The sequence below is a fragment of the Cutaneotrichosporon cavernicola genome, assembly GCF_030864355.1.
Source record: "Cutaneotrichosporon cavernicola HIS019 DNA, chromosome: 5".
NCBI lineage: Eukaryota > Fungi > Basidiomycota > Tremellomycetes > Trichosporonales > Trichosporonaceae > Cutaneotrichosporon > Cutaneotrichosporon cavernicola.
In genome coordinates this window covers 918,152-936,939 of record NC_083397.1, presented here as the reverse complement: position 1 = coordinate 936,939, position 18,788 = coordinate 918,152, and the positions used below count along the sequence as shown (strand labels likewise).

The window sequence follows — 18,788 nt, the reverse complement described above, 5'->3', positions numbered from 1 at the left end:
ACGATTTCGGTTTCGACTCGCATTCCGTGGCGGAGAGTCTGACATCGAGTCGTGATTCACATTTACGCAGTCCCCAAATGTACTGTATCCCTCTTAATCTCTTGGCAGTGGTATGGGTATACATCAGCATTCATCTACGTGCATCTGTGCATCTGCTGACCTTTGTTGCATTCACCAACGCCAAGATCACAAGATCGCAAAGTGACTAACTCACAGTCCAAGACGCCGTCGAAACCGGTGGGCGGCAAGCTGGCTCCGGACCGATCGACCGTGTTGGCCACAAAATGGCCAAAACGCGACCATGTGATGGCCATTCCGGGACACAAGTTGGCCAGTGCCTGGGATTATGGCCACTGCCTGGAATTTGCCATCAGGTCAGGTCATTAGGCTTCAAGATGACGCAGGCATGCTGCATAACACAACTGCTAACAGCCCAAGCAAGCAACTGTATCAATGCATTGAATGTAGCAGATGTGGCAGTCGTACGTTTCGCTCTTCTCCGACACTGCGGAATGTGCCTATATCTCGCGTACTTGCGTAGAGAACGCAATTCGGAGGACACCTCGCTGACCACAACGAATTGCCACCCAGCCAGCCTCCTGGGTCTCTAGCAATCTACCTGGTGGGGCAAAAACACGTATGTCAGCCTAGAGATGGGAGGCAACATCGGGACTTCGGGCCAGCACCAGATCGCGTCGCTACACACACCCTGGCAGCTGTTCACCAGAGTACCAAGTCTGTCGTCCCCGTCTTGACGCGGCCTGAGTGAATCGGGTTGTGTCCTTGGGCTGTGAGAGCTCGCACAGCCTGAATGCGATTCTACTCGTTTCTACTCACGCTTTATTAGTCAAAGGCACTGCCATAACGTTTGCTCCAGAGCTCGGCAACTGATAGCAGCCAGAAAATATCGGTAGCTTGGCGGGCAGATGTGACCACCCATCAAGGGGGTGGTTGAGGAATGGTCCTTCCGTCCATTCCTCTCTCCCCGCTCTGCTCTCAAACATCTCTGCTGCTAGAGCACTTGGTGGTGGCACGAGCGCAGCGCATGACCCGGACTGCGATCCACCACGATCCTTCTCCCCTCCCCCGGCGACGCAACGCGGTTGTGTCTCGCGTCCACTGCTCCCAACCGAAGCCTTTCAGTCCCCATCGTCAGCGGCGTCGGATCCATGTCAGCAAGAAAAAGGAGCATCTCATTGAGATGCTAGCCTCGTGTGGGGCTCGAACCCACGACCGAATGATCTGCCGGAAAAGCGCTAAGAGTCATTTAATCTACCGACTGATATAACGAGGCATTAAAGTCCATGTTGACGCGATCCTCGGGACGTTTTTTTAATCTGCAGCGAGGAATTCCAGCCGCCCGGAGAAGACTTTGGCTGTTCCAAGCTGTAGTGAGGCGCAAAATCAGTACACCTCGCTGGCTGCATGATTATGTACATTCCAACTCCAACACTACTACCACTGCGTCTCATGATTTCCATTCTACTTTGCGAACCCCATGCCGATACGTGCGCAAAACAGATGTGGCAAATGAGGATGATATCCTAGGCCGCATAGGGGTTGCCTGGTTGTCAGCTGCTCGCCTTTCCTGCAATCCGCGCTACTCACAGGCATACACGACCAGGACGGGCGGGCTCTTGGACATATCCGCGGTCACGATGACAGGAATCGAGCTGAACTCCTTGATGTCCTGGATGCGGTGGCCAGCGTCCGTCTTGCGCAGGCACTCGAACTTGAGCGGTGCGCGGCTGTTGCTCTTCTGCACCTGCGACGAGAGGTTGCCGTCGTCGAAGAGAGCCGTCGTGTCGGTGGTGCGCGTCGTAGACGCACCCGACGCGCGGCTGTCCGTGTGCTGCTTGATCTTGAGCAGGTGCTCGTCGTCGGCCGACGGTGTGAGGAACGAGAGTACATCCTGCGACTTCCAGTAAAGCGAGAGGACGTTGGTGTGCTCGTCAAACACACTGTTCTCGAGAGGAAGCTTGTCAAGATGAACACGCTTCTCGAGAGAGAACTCGGGAATGACAACGTCGAACGCCTGGTCGTACACCCCAGTGACGCGAGCGTGGCGGATGACGGGGCCGTACTTCGCCGAGAGGTTGCCGACGAGGATGCACAGGTGCAGGTGCGCCGACTGGTCCTCAGCAAGGCGCGCGCTCTGGCGCTTCATGTTGCACTGCTGCGCACACTTGGCCACCTGGTCGCGGTCCATTAAGAACTTGACGTCATTGGCCGAATGGCTCGACAGGCAAGCGTCCAACATGCGGTGAACGAGCACATCGGCGTAGCGGCGGATGGGCGACGTGAAGTGCGTGTACAGCGGCGCGTTGAGGGCCCAGTGCGAGTACTTGGCAATGTCCAACATGCCCGTGCAGAAGTAGCGTGCGGGCTGCATCGTCTTCTTCTCGAGGAGGCTGAGGCAGAAGACAGCCTCCTTGTCCGTGATCTTGTTGAACGACTTCTGCAGAGTACCAGCGTTCGTGGGGTCGAGGTCGAAGCCGAGGACCTTGGCGCGCTCCACGAAAGCACCCAAGCGTCTGTCGTTGGGAGGCTCTTGGCGTCTGAGCAGCGCCTGCTCGGCAAGGCCGTTGGCAATGACTGCGGCGATCGAGGTGTTGGTGAGAACGGTGAACTCCTCAATCACCATGTTGGCGTCGTTCTTCTCCTGCACCGAGACGTCGACAGGCTCGCCGTCGTTGTCCAGCAAGAACGTGAGACGTGCTCTCTGCGAGAGCATCGCACCGTCCTCGATGCGCTTGTTGCGAAGTTTGCCAGCAATGTCGTGGAGGAGGCGGACGTTCTCAGCAACCTTGTCGGCAGAGTGCTTGCCGGTGACCTTGCTCGAGTCGAGCTTGCCGCCAGCAATGACACCCGCGGCATCGGCATAGGACAGCCGCGCGGACGACTTGATAATCGTACGGCGGTACGACTTCTCGACGGCGTTGCCGTCCTTGTCGATAACGAAGAAGGCGGAGAAGGCCAGACGCTCCGTGTCTGGGACTAGCGAGCACAGCTGCTCAGAGAGAAGGGGAGGGAGCATGGGCACCGCGCGCTGGACGAGGTACACTGACGCCGCACGCTTACGCGCATCGCGATCGAGGGCAGTGTTTGCCTTGAGGAAGTACGAAACGTCCGCGATGTGGACACCGACGGTGTGAGTGTTATCGTCGTTGGCCGTGATAGAGAGCGCGTCATCCAGGTCGCGCGAGTTGGCGGGGTCGATGGTGAACACGCAGTCCTCGCGGAGGTCGACACGAACCTCGAACTCGCGCTCCGGGATGGTCCAAGGCAAAGGGGGAAGGCACTTGAGGGCGACGTCACTGAACTCCTCAGTGGGGAAGTTGCAGTCCTTGAGGATGGCAGACGTCTCCACCTCCGAGTCGCCGATGGGCCCGAGCTCCTCAACCAGAGTGCCAAAGGGGTGGAGTGAGGTGATCGGCCAGCGCTTGATCGTGGCGACGAACAGCTTGTTGGCATGCGCCTCGGGGTTCTCGATGAAATCAGCCGGCGCCTGCTCTGTGGGAATGGCAATGAGCGGCACGCGCTTGTCAGTGGGTTTGAACCAGACAATTTTTGGGCGCGGCTCGGGCTCCTTCTTCTCCTCTCTAGGCCTGTCGCCTTCACGCTCACGCCGCTCGGCCTCCTGCTTCTCCTTGGTCGCCGCCGACGATGGACGAAGAACGCCAAGCTGGCCGGAGAAGAGTTGGCCAGGCATGCGCTCGACAACGGCGACGACGTGGCCGGCGTAGGTTGGCTTGGTCTCGTCGTTGACCTCCTCGTCGTCGAACAGAGTGAGACTCTGGCCCTCAACCTCTATGTCGTCCTTCTTCTTCTCGAGCCTTTTGGCCGTTGCAGGCTTGACGTCGTAGCTCTCCTCCTTCTTGCGCTTCTTCTCCTCCTTGTCCTTCTTAGTACCCCAGACCTCGTCAACGTCGAGAAGTTCGACTGCGACAATGTCACCCTCGAGGGCGCGGTTGCGGTCCTTGGAGCCACAAATGTAGATGTCGGCGTCAAGAACGTCGGTCGCGACATACGCGTCCGAGCGGTTCTTCTTGTTAACACGAAGGATACCGACGACAAGCTTTCCAGCGCTAAGCAGCGGCGGAAGCGACGCTTGAGGAAGATACGGAGCGAATAATGACTTGCGCTGTGGGCCTTGCTGGTTCTGCTGCAGCTGCATCTGGAACGCCTGCTGCTGCTGCCAGAGCGAACTCTGGCCCGAAGGGTTCTGTAGCGTAGTCGCGGCGAGAAGGTTTGGAAGCATGTTGGGGAAGCTGAAAGACGCCATCTTGGCGTGGCCCGAGCCAGCAGCAGCGCGGAACTGGGCAAGCGAGGCGAGCTGAGCCTGGGCAGAAGCGAGGTCGGAGGTAGCGTTCGGGCCGCCGCCGTTCATACGCCAGTTGCCAGACTCGAAGCCACCCCGGCTACCAGAGCGATGGTGCTGGAATCCGCCAGGAGGGATAGAGATGGAGCCGCCGTCCTCGACATAGTCGCCAAAGCCCATTCCTCCACCGGAGCCCTTAGCGAGGACGTTCATACTGTGGCGGCGATTGTGTGGGGCGGAAGGAGCAGCAGCGAGAGAACGGTGCGTGTCCTGGAACGACCGACCGAGCTTGTCGCCTTCTTCCCCCGGAGGCAGCATGAACTGCTGCATCTCCGCCGTTGGCGAAGTTGAGGACACCTGCGACTGGGTGCGACGGTGACGCGCGGTAGCCTGGCCCTTGAGAGCATCCAAGTTGGGCTTGGTGACCGAACCACCGCGGGTCAACAGCTCCTTCTGCTTGGCCTGTAGAGCCTCGATCTGGCGCTGAAGCTCGACCTGTTCGTCAGCCAACGATGCGCCTAAGTGGCTCACCTGCTCAGTGTCCTGCTGGTTCATGTCGCTCCCACTGCGCTTGTGAGCGCGAGCGGCAAGGCCAGCCAACCCCGTTGCCGCGGCCCCTCCCACTCCAGCACTCCGGTCAACGACAACTAACGGCTTATCCGACGAGCTCTCCCGCCTCTTGCCAAATGTGAAGTTGGGGTTGAGCTGAGGACGGCCGGTTGGGCCAACGGCGGTTGGGGAATGCTCCGGGGACTCCTCATCGAAGACAGGCGCAGTCTCGGGGATGGGCTGCTGCTGTGCCAGAAGCATCTGCTGCTGCTGCTGCAGCTCGAACATGCGCTGCGCCTCAGCCATGTGGACCGACTGCTGCTGCTGCTGCTGTTGCTGGAGGGCCGCACGCTGCGCAGCGAGCGCCTGGAACCGAGGAGCAATGAAGCCCGCGTCCCGCTGCTGCTGGCCAGTCATCTGCTGCTGCATGAGCTGCGCTTGCAGCAGCTGAAGCTGAAGCTGCTGCGCGGCAAGGAGTGCCTGCTGCTGTTGGAACACATCGTTGTGTTGGCTGAACTGGGAGAAGTCGACGCTCTGACCAGGCTGGACGTCGGCGCCAGGGAAGTGAGGAATGCCGCCTGGGAAGGCGGGGGCCGCGAAACTCTGGTTGAAGCCATACGATACTGACTGCCCGCGGCGATTCGAGTTGCCGCCCCCAGACCGTGCCTGCGGGGGAGGCTGCGATGTCGGCGCGGTAGGTGACTGACCCGCGCGGAAGGATCCGGGCGTAAAGCTCGGGGCGTCTGCCTTGAGCTTGGTCGAGGTCGTCGCCGTCGGCGAACTCGCACCGGGGATCGCAACGGGCGCGGCAGACCCAGAAACCGGCGACTGTGGCGACTCGGTCATCTTGCCGCTAACCTGGCGAGAACTGGGGTTCGAGTTGGACGGCGAGATGGCCTTGAGGTCGGAGATCATGCGCTGGAGGCTGCTGAGAGCGTCCTGGCCGTGGGTCTCGTGATGCTTCTTGGTGGCGGCGGTCACAGCAGCCTCCATGGCGTCGACGGGTGGGCTCGTCGCAGCGTGGAGGGAGAGTACCTTTGGCTGGTCGCTGGGGGTCACCGCGCGCTCCAGTTTGTCTGCCACCGACGCGTCTGCAGCAGAACTCGAGGGGCGCTGGGGACCTTGCTTTGTCGACGAGCGTCGCGAGAGAGAGCGCGATCCGGCGTCGGCCGCTGCACCACCCTTGGTACGGGTGCGCTTGTGCTCGCCGCCGGACTTGGCCCCTCCGCCTAACGATGTGCCGCCGCTTATGGTTGTAGTATTGCCGCCCTTTCTGGGGGCGGACGAGGTGTTGCCTTGAGACGAGTGAGAGTTTGAGCGAGATACCGAGGACGAAGAGCCCGGGGAGCGATGGCCACGTCGTGAAGAGTTGTTACTGTGGTTTGAAGCAGACGAGCTACTACGATTGGGCTTGGGTGGCGGTGCGAGCTTGTCTGCCTCGGTGGTGGAAGGAGCTTCAGACATGATGTATTCAAAGTGCGCGCAGCGTGGAGGGTGCTTTGAGACTGTGGTTCGGGCCGTCAGCAAAGCACGCTCGGGCCCGATAAGAGGCATGAGTTTTGAGGGAAGGGGTTTAGGCAGAGGATCGTGCGGCGCCAACGAAGGGATCACGATGAGGTGCAAGGGTGCGGCCAGCGTCTATGATTGGAGGAATGTGCACCACAGAGGCTGGCAGGGAGCTCGCTCGACACGCAAATGCGTTGTGCGATGCAACATGGGCACGAGCTAGCCTGGATGTGGAGACGCAAAGCAGGGGTTGTGGGGATGGAGGTTTGGTTACAGGCGCGTCGACGTTGCATGATGCCTAGTCAACTCACACTTGCAATGTCGCACAGCCCCTCAGTAGGGGTTGTGATGTGTGATCTCAAGAATTGGATATTCTTTTACTGAAGGTGGAAGAGAGAATGAGAAGAGGAGGGAGAAAGGAAGGTAGGGGTAGAGAATGTAGATAGAGAGCGAAGTTGGAAGGGAGTAATGCAGTTAGAGTGAGCAGTCGAGTGTAACGGTGAGGTTAGGTTGGGTTGAACACCATGGGGTGGTTTGTAGTATGATGGATCCAACTAGAGACTATGGAGAGGGATTGGGACTGCGGGGCAGACGGGGGCAAGGAGTTGGTAGCCTTGAGGAGCCTGGGTGGGGGTTCACCCATTGAGGCTCGGATAGGTTGCTCTCATCTCGGTGTCAAACGGTGGCGGACTTGAGTGGCGTAAAAGGCGCATCCTTCCCATATCCAACTCCCCCCCCCCTCACACCTCACTGCCCACACTCCCACGCATCAAAGTTCTTTGTGCAGCTCCTAAGATCGTAAGGACCTGCATCCACAACATTCTGCATGATCTGCATCCTCCGTTGTACCGTTGTCTTGCTCATCACCACAAACAAGACCTTCAATCAACTGGCTCTAGAGGTGTCCTGTCCGCGCTCCGGCACCTTAATTCGCAAAGCCGAATACACCTCTCTGAATGACGCGCATGTGTCAAGTTGCCGTCGTCACATTTGAAAGAGCTCTATACCGCAGACAGCGTCATTCAATAGCATCCACCTCCTAACATTACAAACTCTAATAGGGTTGGTCAACGTCTCGTGCCTAGCTCCTAGACTGCATGTCGGGTCCGGTTTCGAGTTACGGTACCGTTATCGTACTAAACTGGGGCCTGCCCGGATGTCAGGTGCGTCTCAAGAACAGAGTCAATCGCTTCAGAGAGTCAGGATACCCCATGGAGGCTGGCAGATGAGGAGGGGAGGGGACAAGTTGAGCGCTCAACGCTACGCCATGGTGACAATGGTAGGATTGCAGGATCGCATGTCCAAGCGTCCAAGGCCTGGGTCAGCATGGCTGAAGCGCAGTGGGCAATCGAACCGATCGCCAACTGGTTGCAGACAAGGTGGAGGTGATGCTGCTTGGGATTATTAAATGAAAAAGAATGGCCAAAAATGACCACGAGTTGGAGGCCTAACCCTGCATAAACCCTCGCACCTGGCGGCTTGACTGCCAGAGTAAAAACTCTGGCGAAATAGTCTTGCAACTTTCAGTCCATCGACGCAAGTGTGCATGCCCCTCCCCCGCATCGCACGCTCTGCAACACGCACAGCTCTCCATCACTCAACACTTAAAAACGTTCACGTCGCTCCACGCGCGCTCCTCCAACTTCCTACCACTGCATACAGCTCGTCCTTGGTTGGTCAGAGCTCGTCCCACCTTCGCCCCTTTCACACTACCTCCCCTAGCTTCAAGAAGAAGATGCCACCCAAGAAGAAGGTCGTTGAGGAGAAGAAGGTCATCCTCGGCCGTCCGGGAAACAACCTGAAGGTATGCTTTGATGCTTGGTGCAAGTGGAATTTTTGGTTCAACTACTGACGTGCACCAGATTGGTATTGTCGGCGTCCCCAACGTCGGCAAATCGTCGTTCTTCAACACCCTTTCCAAGACTGACCTCGGCAAGGCCGCCAACTTCCCCTACGCCACTATCGACCCCGAGGAGGCCCGTATCCCCGTCCCCGATGAGCGCTTCACCTGGCTTTGTGAGGTCTACAAGCCCAAGTCCGTTGTCCCTGCGTTCCTTACCTGCATTGACATTGCCGGTCTGACTGCTGGTGCTTCGACGGGTGCGGGTCTTGGTAACGCCTTCCTGTCGCACGTCCGTGCTGTCGACGGCATCTTCCAGATGGTTCGCGTGTTCGACGACGCCGAGGTCATCCACGTCGAGGGTGAGGTCAACCCCATCCGTGACATGGAGATCATCTCGACCGAGCTCCGTCTCAAGGACATCGAGTGGCTCGAGAAGGAGGTTGAGCGTCACCGCAAGATTGTGCGCTCGTGCGGCAACGTTTCGCTTGCGGACAAGGCCAAGAAGGAGGAGCTTGCGACCGTTGAGCGTGTCCTCAAGCACGTTGCTGAGGACAACCGCGACGTCCGTAAGGGCACCTGGACCAACAAGGAGGTGAGTTTTGAATAACCCCTCCCAACCCCTTTCTACCGGATGAGAACGAGCGATACGCTCTACAAACCCAGCTCGTCGATGTGGGAGTAACGCCCCGTTATACACATGAGAAGTTTCCTTTTACTGATTTCCTTTCACTGCCTCCATCTCCACTTGCACATGAGTGTGAAAATGCTGACAGATTCTACAGGTTGAGGTCATCAACAGTCTTCACCTCCTCACGGCAAAGCCCATCACCTACCTCCTCAACCTCTCGGAGCGCGACTTTGTCCGGAAAAAGAACAAGTGGCTGCCCAAGATCAAGGCGTGGATCGACGAGAACAACCCGGGAGACATGCTCATCCCCTTCTCGGTTGCGCTCGAGGAGCGTCTCGTGTCGCTGAGCGAGGAGGAAGCCGCGGAGGAGGGTGACAAGCTTGGCCTCGGCAAGAAGAACCCTTCGGCCCTAGGCAGGATTACCACATCCGGTTACTCGTCGCTCAACCTCATCCGCTACTTCACCTGTGGCCCAGAGGAGGTCCGCGCGTGGACTGTGCGCAAGGGTATCAAGGCGCCGCAGGCCGCCGGTGTCATCCACTCGGACTTTGAGAACAAGTTTGTATGTGGTGAGATCATGTCGTTTGACGACCTCAAGGAATACGGCACCGAGTCGGCTGTCAAGGGGGCCGGCAAGTTGCGCCAGCAGGGCAAGCCTTACGAGATTGTCGACGGCGACATTTGCCACTGGAAGTGCGGGTAGACAAACTAGATCAGATGTGTTCGCTCGCACGTTGGCCAGGCTGTGATTCATCATGGCTGAGGGTGGCGGAAAGAGTCGAGTTATAGTGTCCGTGTGCCAGCGCGTGCCGTGGACTTGCATCACCCAACATGCATCTTGTACATTTGTAACGTAACCTGAGCCGGGCCCAGCCGGGGGGAAGATCGAGAAGGGTTTGCTCGAGATTGCGGAATGGCGGCGCGCGGCCAAGAACAAGTTGATTCAGAAGGTTTATCTGTGGGGTAAATGGCCACGAGTCGGGGTTAATATGAGAGCGGGTTTCAATATCCGCTCGAAGGAAACTTGAACGAAACAAGCCTTTGAAAATATCGACGTGCAGCTGTGCAGGCGACTTGACAGCCCACGGCGATTCTGCCGGTCATTCTTTGACACGGTGCATTGCTGTTTGGTCACCCCACCCCCGAAGCCTACGGCCCAACCTCTCAAGAGCCCAAAGGTGGGCAATTGGATAATTTGGCCAATGTGGCCATGGCCATGGGCAAGGAAGCGTTCAGCACGTGCAGGTTGGGCTCAAGTGCGGCGGCAGTGGGCGGCTCGATTGTGCCTGATTGCGACGATCCTTCTCCTTGTCCGCGATCCCCGGTCTACTCCTGGTCTGCATGGTCTGCCAGGCATGCCGCGACCTAGGGTAGAGCCTGGCGCCTGTTGCCTGTCGCTTGCTTTGACCTGGGGTTGAATATCCCCATCCACTTCTAGCACTTCTGCAGCACCTACACAAAATCACAATGTCCGGACATCGGGACATCGGGCCGTGTTGATTTTTTTTCTCCCCTCCCCATCGAATATACGGCTTGCCAACCGAAGGTACCGAACACGAAGTGCACCGTTACGTGCCGTGCTATGTTGTGCGATGGCAACGTGTCCGAGGTCCGAGTGCGATGTGAGCGTTCTGGATCTCTGGAGGGTGCTGCCAACTACCACGCGATTGGGGACCCGAGATTGTGATAAACGTTGATGATCGCGGTGCGCGCGGTGAGGCCTCATCCTGAACCTTGAATTTGAGAGTAAGGGCGCGAGTTTGAGTGCGAACAACTGTGTAATGACCTGGCCCTTCCGGTAAAACCTACCCCTTCTGGCTGGCATATCTGACAGCTGCTGTACGCCGCTGGATGTATCGGGGTACCGGGGTGGCGGTTCCGCTGGGCGAGGCGGACCCACTCGCTCAACGCGCCGACCTCTCCCTTTTTCCCTGAACCTAACCCCTGGCACGGCTGGGAAGGATGGGGGTTTGTTGCGGCGGTCAAGCTAAGTGAGCGGCTGAGCGGCTGCTGTGCTACCAGGCGGCCAGGCGGCCAGGTGGCAGTCTGACCCTAACCCCCAATTATGATGACACCTTGCCTTGGGTCCCACCACTCTAACTCTCACCTCCTCCGTACCCACTTCCAGCTGCTCATCACCTCCGTTGGGGCACATCTTCCTTTACAACTCTTTCCTTCTTAATCACCTTCATCAGACTACTTTCTCCTCTTTCCTCCTTATACAAAACTTTCTTTACAATGGCAACCCTCACCGCTCAGCAGTCGGCTCAGCGCCAGCGCGGCCACTCGTCCATCGTAAGTACCTCCAACCAACCTGACACGTCATAGGACGTGCTCACAATTCACCCCACCTCACCAAACGTCGAGCACCTCGCGACCTTTGAGAGAACGTCATGCTAAGACTACCAGGACTTCAAGTCGGCGACGACTGGTGTGGCCGCCAAGGCCATGCGCAACGAGCTTAACCGCATGGTCCATGGCGTCACTGAGCCCGCGAAGAAGAAGGTGCGTATTTCTCTTCCCAGCTGCGTTGCACCCTGGTGCAACGAGTGCTGGCTGCCCTCGCTTCGCAGAGGGAGGGTAGTCACGCGCCCGATGCGGCTGGCATTCTGCATATGACTGGCGGTGTGTGTGGGCTCTGGAATGGATATGCCGACACACACTCAATGTCGGCGTGTCGTGGCAGCAACGCCTCCGCTCGCGCATCTCTCGGGAACAAGTTGCTGACAGGACAGATGTTCAACGCCGAGATGGAGTCGTTCTTCCTCCTCTTCAACCGCTACCTCACCGACAAGGCCAAGGGCGAGAAGATGTAAGTGGATTCATGTCTTGAGGGCGTGCATGGGGCGATAAGTGGCACCGCCTAGATGTGCCAACGCCTTGCACACGTGTTGGTAGCGACACGCGTTGCACCGCCCGCGCGACCCGCGACGGCTGGAGACGCTTGGCACCGTGTGAGGCACCTATTGCTATTAAATGGCATATTGGCGATGGTTCTGCTTGACAAGGTGCTCCCAAGCGCGTCGCCGTCTCTCGCGAGGAGCTCGAGCTGACTCATCAGCGACTGGGAGAAGATCCAGCCCCCCAAGCCCGAGCAGGTTCGGCCCTACAAGGTCCTCGACAAGGTCGACCCTTCCATCCTCAACAAGCTTGCCGTCCTCAAGCTTAACGGTGGTCTCGGCACCACCATGGGCTGCGTTGGCCCCAAGTCGGTCATCGAGGTCCGCGAGGGCATGACCTTCCTCGACCTCTCGGTCCGCCAGATCGAGCACCTCAACGAGAAGTACAACGTCAACGTCCCCTTCATCCTCATGAACTCGTTCAACACGGACGACGACACTGCTCGCATCATCCAGAAGTACCAGAACCACAACATCAACATCCTCACCTTCAACCAGTCGCGCTACCCTCGTGTCAACAAGGAGTCGCTCCTTCCCTGCCCCGCCGACGCCAACTCGGACAAGGCCAACTGGTACCCTCCTGGACACGGTGACATTTACGACGCCCTCAACAACTCTGGTCTCCTCGACCAGCTGCTTGCCGCCGGCACGGAGTACATCTTCATCTCCAACGTTGACAACCTCGGCGCTATCGTCGACCTCAACATCTTCCAGACCATGATCGACGCCCAGGCTGAGTACGTCATGGAGGTCACCGACAAGACCAAGGCCGACATCAAGGGTGGTACCATCATCGACTACGAGGGCAAGCCCCGTCTTCTCGAGGTTGCCCAGGTCCCCAAGGACCATCTCGACGAGTTCTGCTCGACGCGCAAGTTCAAGATCTTCAACACCAACAACATCTGGTGCTCTTTGAAGGCGATCAAGCGCGTTGTCGACAACGACGAGCTCAACCTCGAGATCATTGTCAACAACAAGGTTACGGACAAGGGTGAGGCCGTCATCCAGCTTGAGACGGCCATTGGTGCCGCTATCAAGCATTTCGACTCGGCCATCGGTATCAACGTCCCACGTTCGCGTTTCCTGCCCGTCAAGTCGTGCTCCGACCTTCTCCTCATCAAGTCGGGGCTGTACAACCTCCAGCACGGTGTCCTTACTATGGACAAGTCGCGCGAGTTCGGCGGCACCCCTGTCGTTAAGCTCGGTGACCAGTTCAAGAAGGTTGCGGTAAGTCCCAGTGTTTCGCGCAGAACGTCCCATTCCCACAAGCTGACGTGCAGAACTTTGAGAAGCGGTTCAAGTCGATCCCCAGCATCACTGAGCTTGACCACCTTACGGTCTCTGGCGACGTGTGGTTCGGCAAGCGCGTCCGCCTGGCCGGCACGTGCATCATTGTTGCGACCGAGGGCAACAAGATTATGATTCCCGACGGCACCGACCTCGAGAACAAGCTCATCACGGGCAACCTTTCCATCATCGACCACTAAACGGCGTACTAATAGGAGGCGCTTTCGCATAGGTAACCATAAATAGTCACGAACGCTGTTTGAGGCGTCACATTCCAGGGCATTGAGCGCGGAGTTTTCATGTGCAAATGCATGGGCTTGGCGTACTTTGGCGTACACTTGGAGGGGCGAGGTTGGGGACGGGTGCGGCTTGAATGGTGTGTAGATAGTAAATCGAGCGCAAGCTGGTCTGCGCATGCTGCGCAGTACTTGGGAGTTGGATTGGCAAGGTGGGCAGCAATGTTGGTGGTGACGCGTCTCAAAATCAAATCCACCTGTAAAACAGGTACCCAATATGTCCAGGGTTAGAGAGGGGAAGGTCGCTCGCCATGCGGTTGTCAGCCTCTCGGAATCTCAAGAGGTCAGCGCGTTCATTCTCCGCCTCCTCTTGTCTCGTCTGCTTTTCTCTCTCTTTCTATCTCTCTCTCTCTCTCTCTCTCTCTTCATCTCATCTCTAGATCATCGCGCATCGTCCCGGGCTCTTTTCGTTTTCTTTCTCGTCGACTCTTCTCTCTCCGTTTCGGGCTCTCGTGTTCGCCTTATCAACGCAATCAAACCATCACCCACCCACTCTAAACGACACTATCCTCCCAACATCAGCAAAGCCAAAACGCAACCGAGCTCAAGCGACTGAGAAACCCACGGACCCATCCCCACCACCAACCCAAACGACCTAGTTTCCCATTCCCGTTCCCATGTCTACCGCCTTTGCGCCCTATGGCGTGACCCCAGGCCAAGCAGCCGAGGCGCCAAAGAAGCCGCATCTCTACATTGGCAACCTTAGCCCCCGTGTGACCGATCAGATGCTGGCCGAGATCTTCCAAGTCGCCGGCGACGTCGTATCGGCAAAGATTATCCAGGACCGCAACTTCCAGCATGGCGGGTACAACTATGGTTTTGTCGAGTACACGGACATGCGCAGCGCCGAACAAGCTCTGGGCACGCTCAATGGCCGCAAGATCTTCGACGCAGAGATCCGTGTCAACTGGGCGTACCAGGGGCAGGGAAACCGCGAGGACACGCAGCATCACTTCCATGTATTCGTGGGCGACCTGAGCCCCGAGGTCAACGACGATGTGCTCGGCAAGGCGTTCCACCAGTTCCCGACCATGTCTGAGGCGCGCGTCATGTGGGACATGAACTCGGGCAAGAGCAGGGGCTACGGCTTCCTGTCGTTCCGGTGAGTAGCCAGCAAGGCGGTGTGGGCGGACGAGTGACGTGTACACGCGCCGTGCCGCCGCCCCATCTGATGGACGGCCCGTGTAGGCCGATGTGTTGTTGAGGCCGAGGCTGACAACCAGGGACAAGGTCGATGCCGAGAAGGCGATCGCAACGATGAACGGCGAGTGGCTCGGCTCGCGCGCAATCCGTGTCAACTGGGCGAACCAGAAGACGCAGACGGGTGGAAGCCGCACGCTCATGGGCGGTGCGCCGCCCATGGGCAACAGCTTTGCGGGCCAGCTGCCGTTCGAGCAGGTCGTCTCCCAGACGCCAGAGTACAACACAACCGTCTACGTCGGCAACCTCATCCCGTACACGACGCAGGCCGACCTCCTCCCCATCTTCCAGGCGTACGGGTACATTGTCGAGATCCGCATGCAGGCGGACCGTGGCTTTGCGTTCGTCAAGCTTGACTCGCACCAGAACGCTGCGATGGCCATCACCCAGCTGCAGAACCACCTCGTTCACGGCCGCCCGATCAAGTGCTCGTGGGGCAAGGACCGCCAGACGGAAGCGCCGGGTTTCATGGTGAGTTGTGGCAGGGATGTTGCAGGGATGTGGCTGACGACAGATGTACCACCAGACCAACATCCAGTACCCAGGCTGGCCAGGGTACGGCGGTATTCCTGGGCAGCCTGGCTCACACCCCGTCGGAACCGGAGCCCCCGAGGTCAACGGCAACGGCAACGGGTGGGACGCTGCGAGCGCGCACGCCGCGCCACCATTCTTCCCCCAGGTCCAGGGCTGGGGCGGGTTCTACGGTGAGTCGACCAAGGGAACGAACCGGCGGCGTAGCCTCAGCTTGAGGCTCTGAATGGTTAGCTGACAGCAGGCCAGGAGGGTGTTCCTGTCGTTCCGACGCCACCCCAGCAGCCGACCCCTCCTAACGGGCACCCTTCAGCGTAGAGCGCAAAGACGATATGGCAGAACGGGGCACGATCTACAGAGCATCATCATCCACTCATCATACATCTGACCACGTAGAAGGTAGACCGGCACAGCCGCATGCATGTCACGATTAACATGCGGGGTATGCGGGTATGCGGAGCGACGCGGGGACGAGGGATGTTAGGGGGAGGCGAGATGAGGACGGGGACTAGGATGGGGATTAGGATGGAAAGTTTGGGAGGGGCGAGCGGAAATATTGACAATGTCGCTGTACTCAATCTCTTGGAGGGGTCGTGCGAAGTGCGCCGGAACGCGATTCTCACACCACAGGTCAACCGTCGCCAGCCGTTCGGTGCGATTTGCGAACGCGAGGACATATCCCTCACCACATCAGTGCTCAAACCAACGTTGTGGTGCCGGGCTTGAGGCAGACGGCCTCCGCCCGGTGAAGGAGGCGCCACGGCGAGGATGCGAGGAGGTGGGATGCGGGCGCTACGGGGCGACTAGACTGATCGCGCCGTTCCATTCACACTCCATCTCCTGATGGAGCGATTCCATCGCGAGACTCACTTGGTACGCTCACATGCGTGCCACAACGTCGCCCCACCCGCGTGCTGTTCATTACGTCCGGCGCGGCACCGCCAGAGTCATCACACATCGTAAAGGTTCCAAATTACTATCGGCATGTTCGCTGGTCATGAGGCACATTCAACCCACGCAACCCAATCAATTGACCCCTCAATAGCTCTGCCGCCATAGGTGCTAGACGCATGATCGCACCGTCAACGCTCGCACATATCATCAGGCCAGATCGTGCCAAGCCCATCTGCACCCATCGAAGGGGATGCGAAAGAACGAAACACTCATCGAAAGAACTCGTCGAAAAAACGTCGCACCGAAGCAAGAACGAGAACTCGCACAGTTACTTCACTCCCCAACGTCTAGAGTCTTCCACCATCAAGCGGCATGTCATATATTCCGCTCCAAGCCACCTCACTCACCACTCACCCCACCTCTCACCTCACCAACATACCAGACATGAAGCGACACAGGCCAACCAACGCCGACCAGGCTGCCACAAAGAACGCTCAGCGCGCGCCATTACGTGACATCCGCTCCATCCTTCGACCCAGGCCCAATCCCCCTCGCCTTCAACTGAAGCCCAAGTCCAAGCCTAAGCCCATGCCATTCACTGTCCCTTCTTCCACCACACCCACTCCTGTCGCGGCTACAGGCATCTCTCCAACACCCACCGCTATCTCCACTCCTTCGGCAGGCGCCACCACTTCAACCATCGTTTCTCCCTCATCTTCCTCCGCACACGCAAAGTCCAAACATCGCGACCCACCTACCCTCCGTGTCCCCACGCCTAAGCGGCAGAAAGGCCACAACCTCTCCTCTCAATCTGAGGCTGAGGCTCCTGGCCTCCTCACCCCTGTCGAGCCCACCTCGTCCCACTCTGAAACCCAGACCCCGCCTTACGCTCAAGACCGTTTGCAGTCCAAGCTTGAACATCTCCCCCCAACCGTCCGCGACAACCCGTCAAAGCGCCGAAAGGCACTGGACCTCGCCGACTCAAACAGGGCGAACAAGTCCAATACTATCATTGGCGATGCAAACTCCAGTCGAGACAAGGTCAAGGCTAAGGTAAAGAGCTGGATAAAAGGGAATCGCGGCCGCAAGCGACCCGTGGCGTCCATGCAGTGCAGTTTGCGGGGTGGAACTGGAGGCGCAGAGGTTGACCCGAACGGTTTGGAGGTGCCAGAAATTCCAGACGTGCGGGACGAGTGGGTCGAGGACAGGCAACAGGAGGAGGGTCACATGCAGCAGGCGGTGTCTCTCACCTCCCATCATAACATCCTGGCCTTGTCGCACGGAAGTGTGGCGCCAACGCCGCCCACCCAGCACAACGACGACACCGGCTACACCGAGCACACCGAGCAACCTGAGCAACCCGAGTATACCCAATATACCCAGCGCGCTATCAGTACTGGATCCGACTACCAGTCCCCTGCACCACTCTCATCCACCACTTCGCCGGCACGAGCCCCTTCGCCCGCCCACACCACGTCACCTGCACCTACCCCGCTGCCTGCACGCACAGTCGAGGCCCCACCTACTTCTGAATATACGCCGACACCCGAATACGCTCCCACACCCGAGCTTACGTCTGACTCCGAGCCAACGCCTTCGGGTCGCTCTCCTACACCAGGCCGCTCTCCTGCAGCAGACCGCTCTCCTACACCAGGCCCTATCGAAGCTCTCACGCCTCCCCAGTCCCCACAGGCGCCCCGGTATTGGCACCTAGCGCTGCCTACATTCGTCCCACCTATCCCCTCTCGTCAGCAGGACGTACCGAGCCCCGCGGCGCCTCTCAACGAGCATGCTCCCGTTCCAGAAAGCCAGGCAGAGTCCGTCATCCTAACTGTTACGGAAACTCTAACGAGAACGCAGAACGCGCGCGCCAACGAAGCGACCCTCGAACAGGGTCCCTCGGAGCTGGACCAGGGTATGTACCAATTTCACTCGCCCCACATGGAGGTCGGAATCGACTCGCAAGAATCTGAGGACTTTGACGAGGACAGCGAAGCCACAGACACTCAGGTTTCAGACCTCGCCCGACACATCCTCGTCATGCTGACCCCTGCCCCGGGCACCAAGTTCTGGATCACGGCCGAGATGGCAGAGCAGGCCGCGTGCTGGCCCGGATGGGGGGAGGTGAAGGACCGGTACGGCGTGTGGGAAATGGATGAGGAGCGGGCCGAGATTGAACGGCAGATGTTGGAGGACCTTGAGGAGGGGGACTGGCCCGACAGCACGCCGGAGGGCGAGGACATGCCGACCGCGCCTCACGTTGAGTCAGTGACGCAGGTTGCCGGTGTGGTCGTCATTAGCGAAGACGTGCTGTCTAGCATCTTTCAGGACGGTCCGGCTGTGTTCGCCGATACTATTAAAGAGTTAGACGAAGAGATAGCGGCAGAAAACTCGCAAGCTACGATTTAGCTGGGTCGGAGGACGTCATCGAGGTCAGATGTTGGAAGGACAAGCAAGATGTTAGTCGGGTGGAGGACGAGCAAGATATGTAGTTGGGTCGCAGAATGTTATGCATTGTGTTCGCAGCATTGGGAGTGCGGCAAAGTGGTGACGCCCTTTTGTTCTGTAAGAGTTGATGGTCTGATGGCGACGTTTAGTTCGAGGTGAAGCGAATTGGCATCACAGGACCGCTTTGACAGTATGTGCGGTCAGAAACAAAAATGTATCCTGGTAGAGTAAGTTTGCCTTAGTTTGCCTTCCTCAGCATATCCATGCGGTTTAGCGACGTGTTGACATTGTACATGTTGCGGGAGCCAAAACTCCCGGTTAGAGGCCCTTACCAGGCAGTGCGAGCCGAAGTCCACGGACCTTCATCAGAGCGACAAACAATGTG

At 58.3% G+C, this 18,788-nt stretch overlaps 5 protein-coding genes across 5 annotated transcripts; 4 read left to right on the top strand and 1 right to left on the bottom strand.

Moving 5' to 3' along the window:
• Positions 1 to 1,544: 1,544 nt before the first annotated feature.
• Positions 1,545 to 6,334, bottom strand: SSD1 (uncharacterized protein; the record flags this gene model as incomplete). Its single annotated transcript, XM_060601530.1, has 2 exons — positions 1,545 to 1,564; positions 1,609 to 6,334. The coding sequence occupies 2 exons, from the start codon at positions 6,332 to 6,334 to the stop codon at positions 1,545 to 1,547; spliced, it is 4,746 nt and encodes a 1,581-aa protein (XP_060458015.1).
• Positions 6,335 to 8,111: 1,777 nt separating this feature from the next.
• On the top strand, positions 8,112 to 9,550 carry CcaverHIS019_0503770 (uncharacterized protein; the record flags this gene model as incomplete). The annotated part of the gene is made up of 3 exons (XM_060601529.1): positions 8,112 to 8,180; positions 8,239 to 8,811; positions 9,002 to 9,550. The coding sequence occupies 3 exons, from the start codon at positions 8,112 to 8,114 to the stop codon at positions 9,548 to 9,550; spliced, it is 1,191 nt and encodes a 396-aa protein (XP_060458014.1).
• Positions 9,551 to 11,085: 1,535 nt separating this feature from the next.
• On the top strand, positions 11,086 to 13,234 carry UGP1 (uncharacterized protein; the record flags this gene model as incomplete). The annotated part of the gene is made up of 5 exons (XM_060601528.1): positions 11,086 to 11,142; positions 11,257 to 11,352; positions 11,583 to 11,659; positions 11,909 to 12,974; positions 13,028 to 13,234. The coding sequence occupies 5 exons, from the start codon at positions 11,086 to 11,088 to the stop codon at positions 13,232 to 13,234; spliced, it is 1,503 nt and encodes a 500-aa protein (XP_060458013.1).
• Positions 13,235 to 13,947: 713 nt separating this feature from the next.
• Positions 13,948 to 15,379, top strand: PUB1 (uncharacterized protein; the record flags this gene model as incomplete). The annotated part of the gene is made up of 4 exons (XM_060601527.1): positions 13,948 to 14,432; positions 14,554 to 15,001; positions 15,045 to 15,234; positions 15,306 to 15,379. The coding sequence occupies 4 exons, from the start codon at positions 13,948 to 13,950 to the stop codon at positions 15,377 to 15,379; spliced, it is 1,197 nt and encodes a 398-aa protein (XP_060458012.1).
• A 1,020-nt stretch (positions 15,380 to 16,399) lies between these two features.
• Positions 16,400 to 18,364, top strand: CcaverHIS019_0503740 (uncharacterized protein; the record flags this gene model as incomplete). The annotated part of the gene is made up of 1 exon (XM_060601526.1): positions 16,400 to 18,364. The coding sequence occupies one exon, from the start codon at positions 16,400 to 16,402 to the stop codon at positions 18,362 to 18,364; it is 1,965 nt and encodes a 654-aa protein (XP_060458011.1).
• Between the last annotated feature and the right edge of the window lie 424 nt (positions 18,365 to 18,788).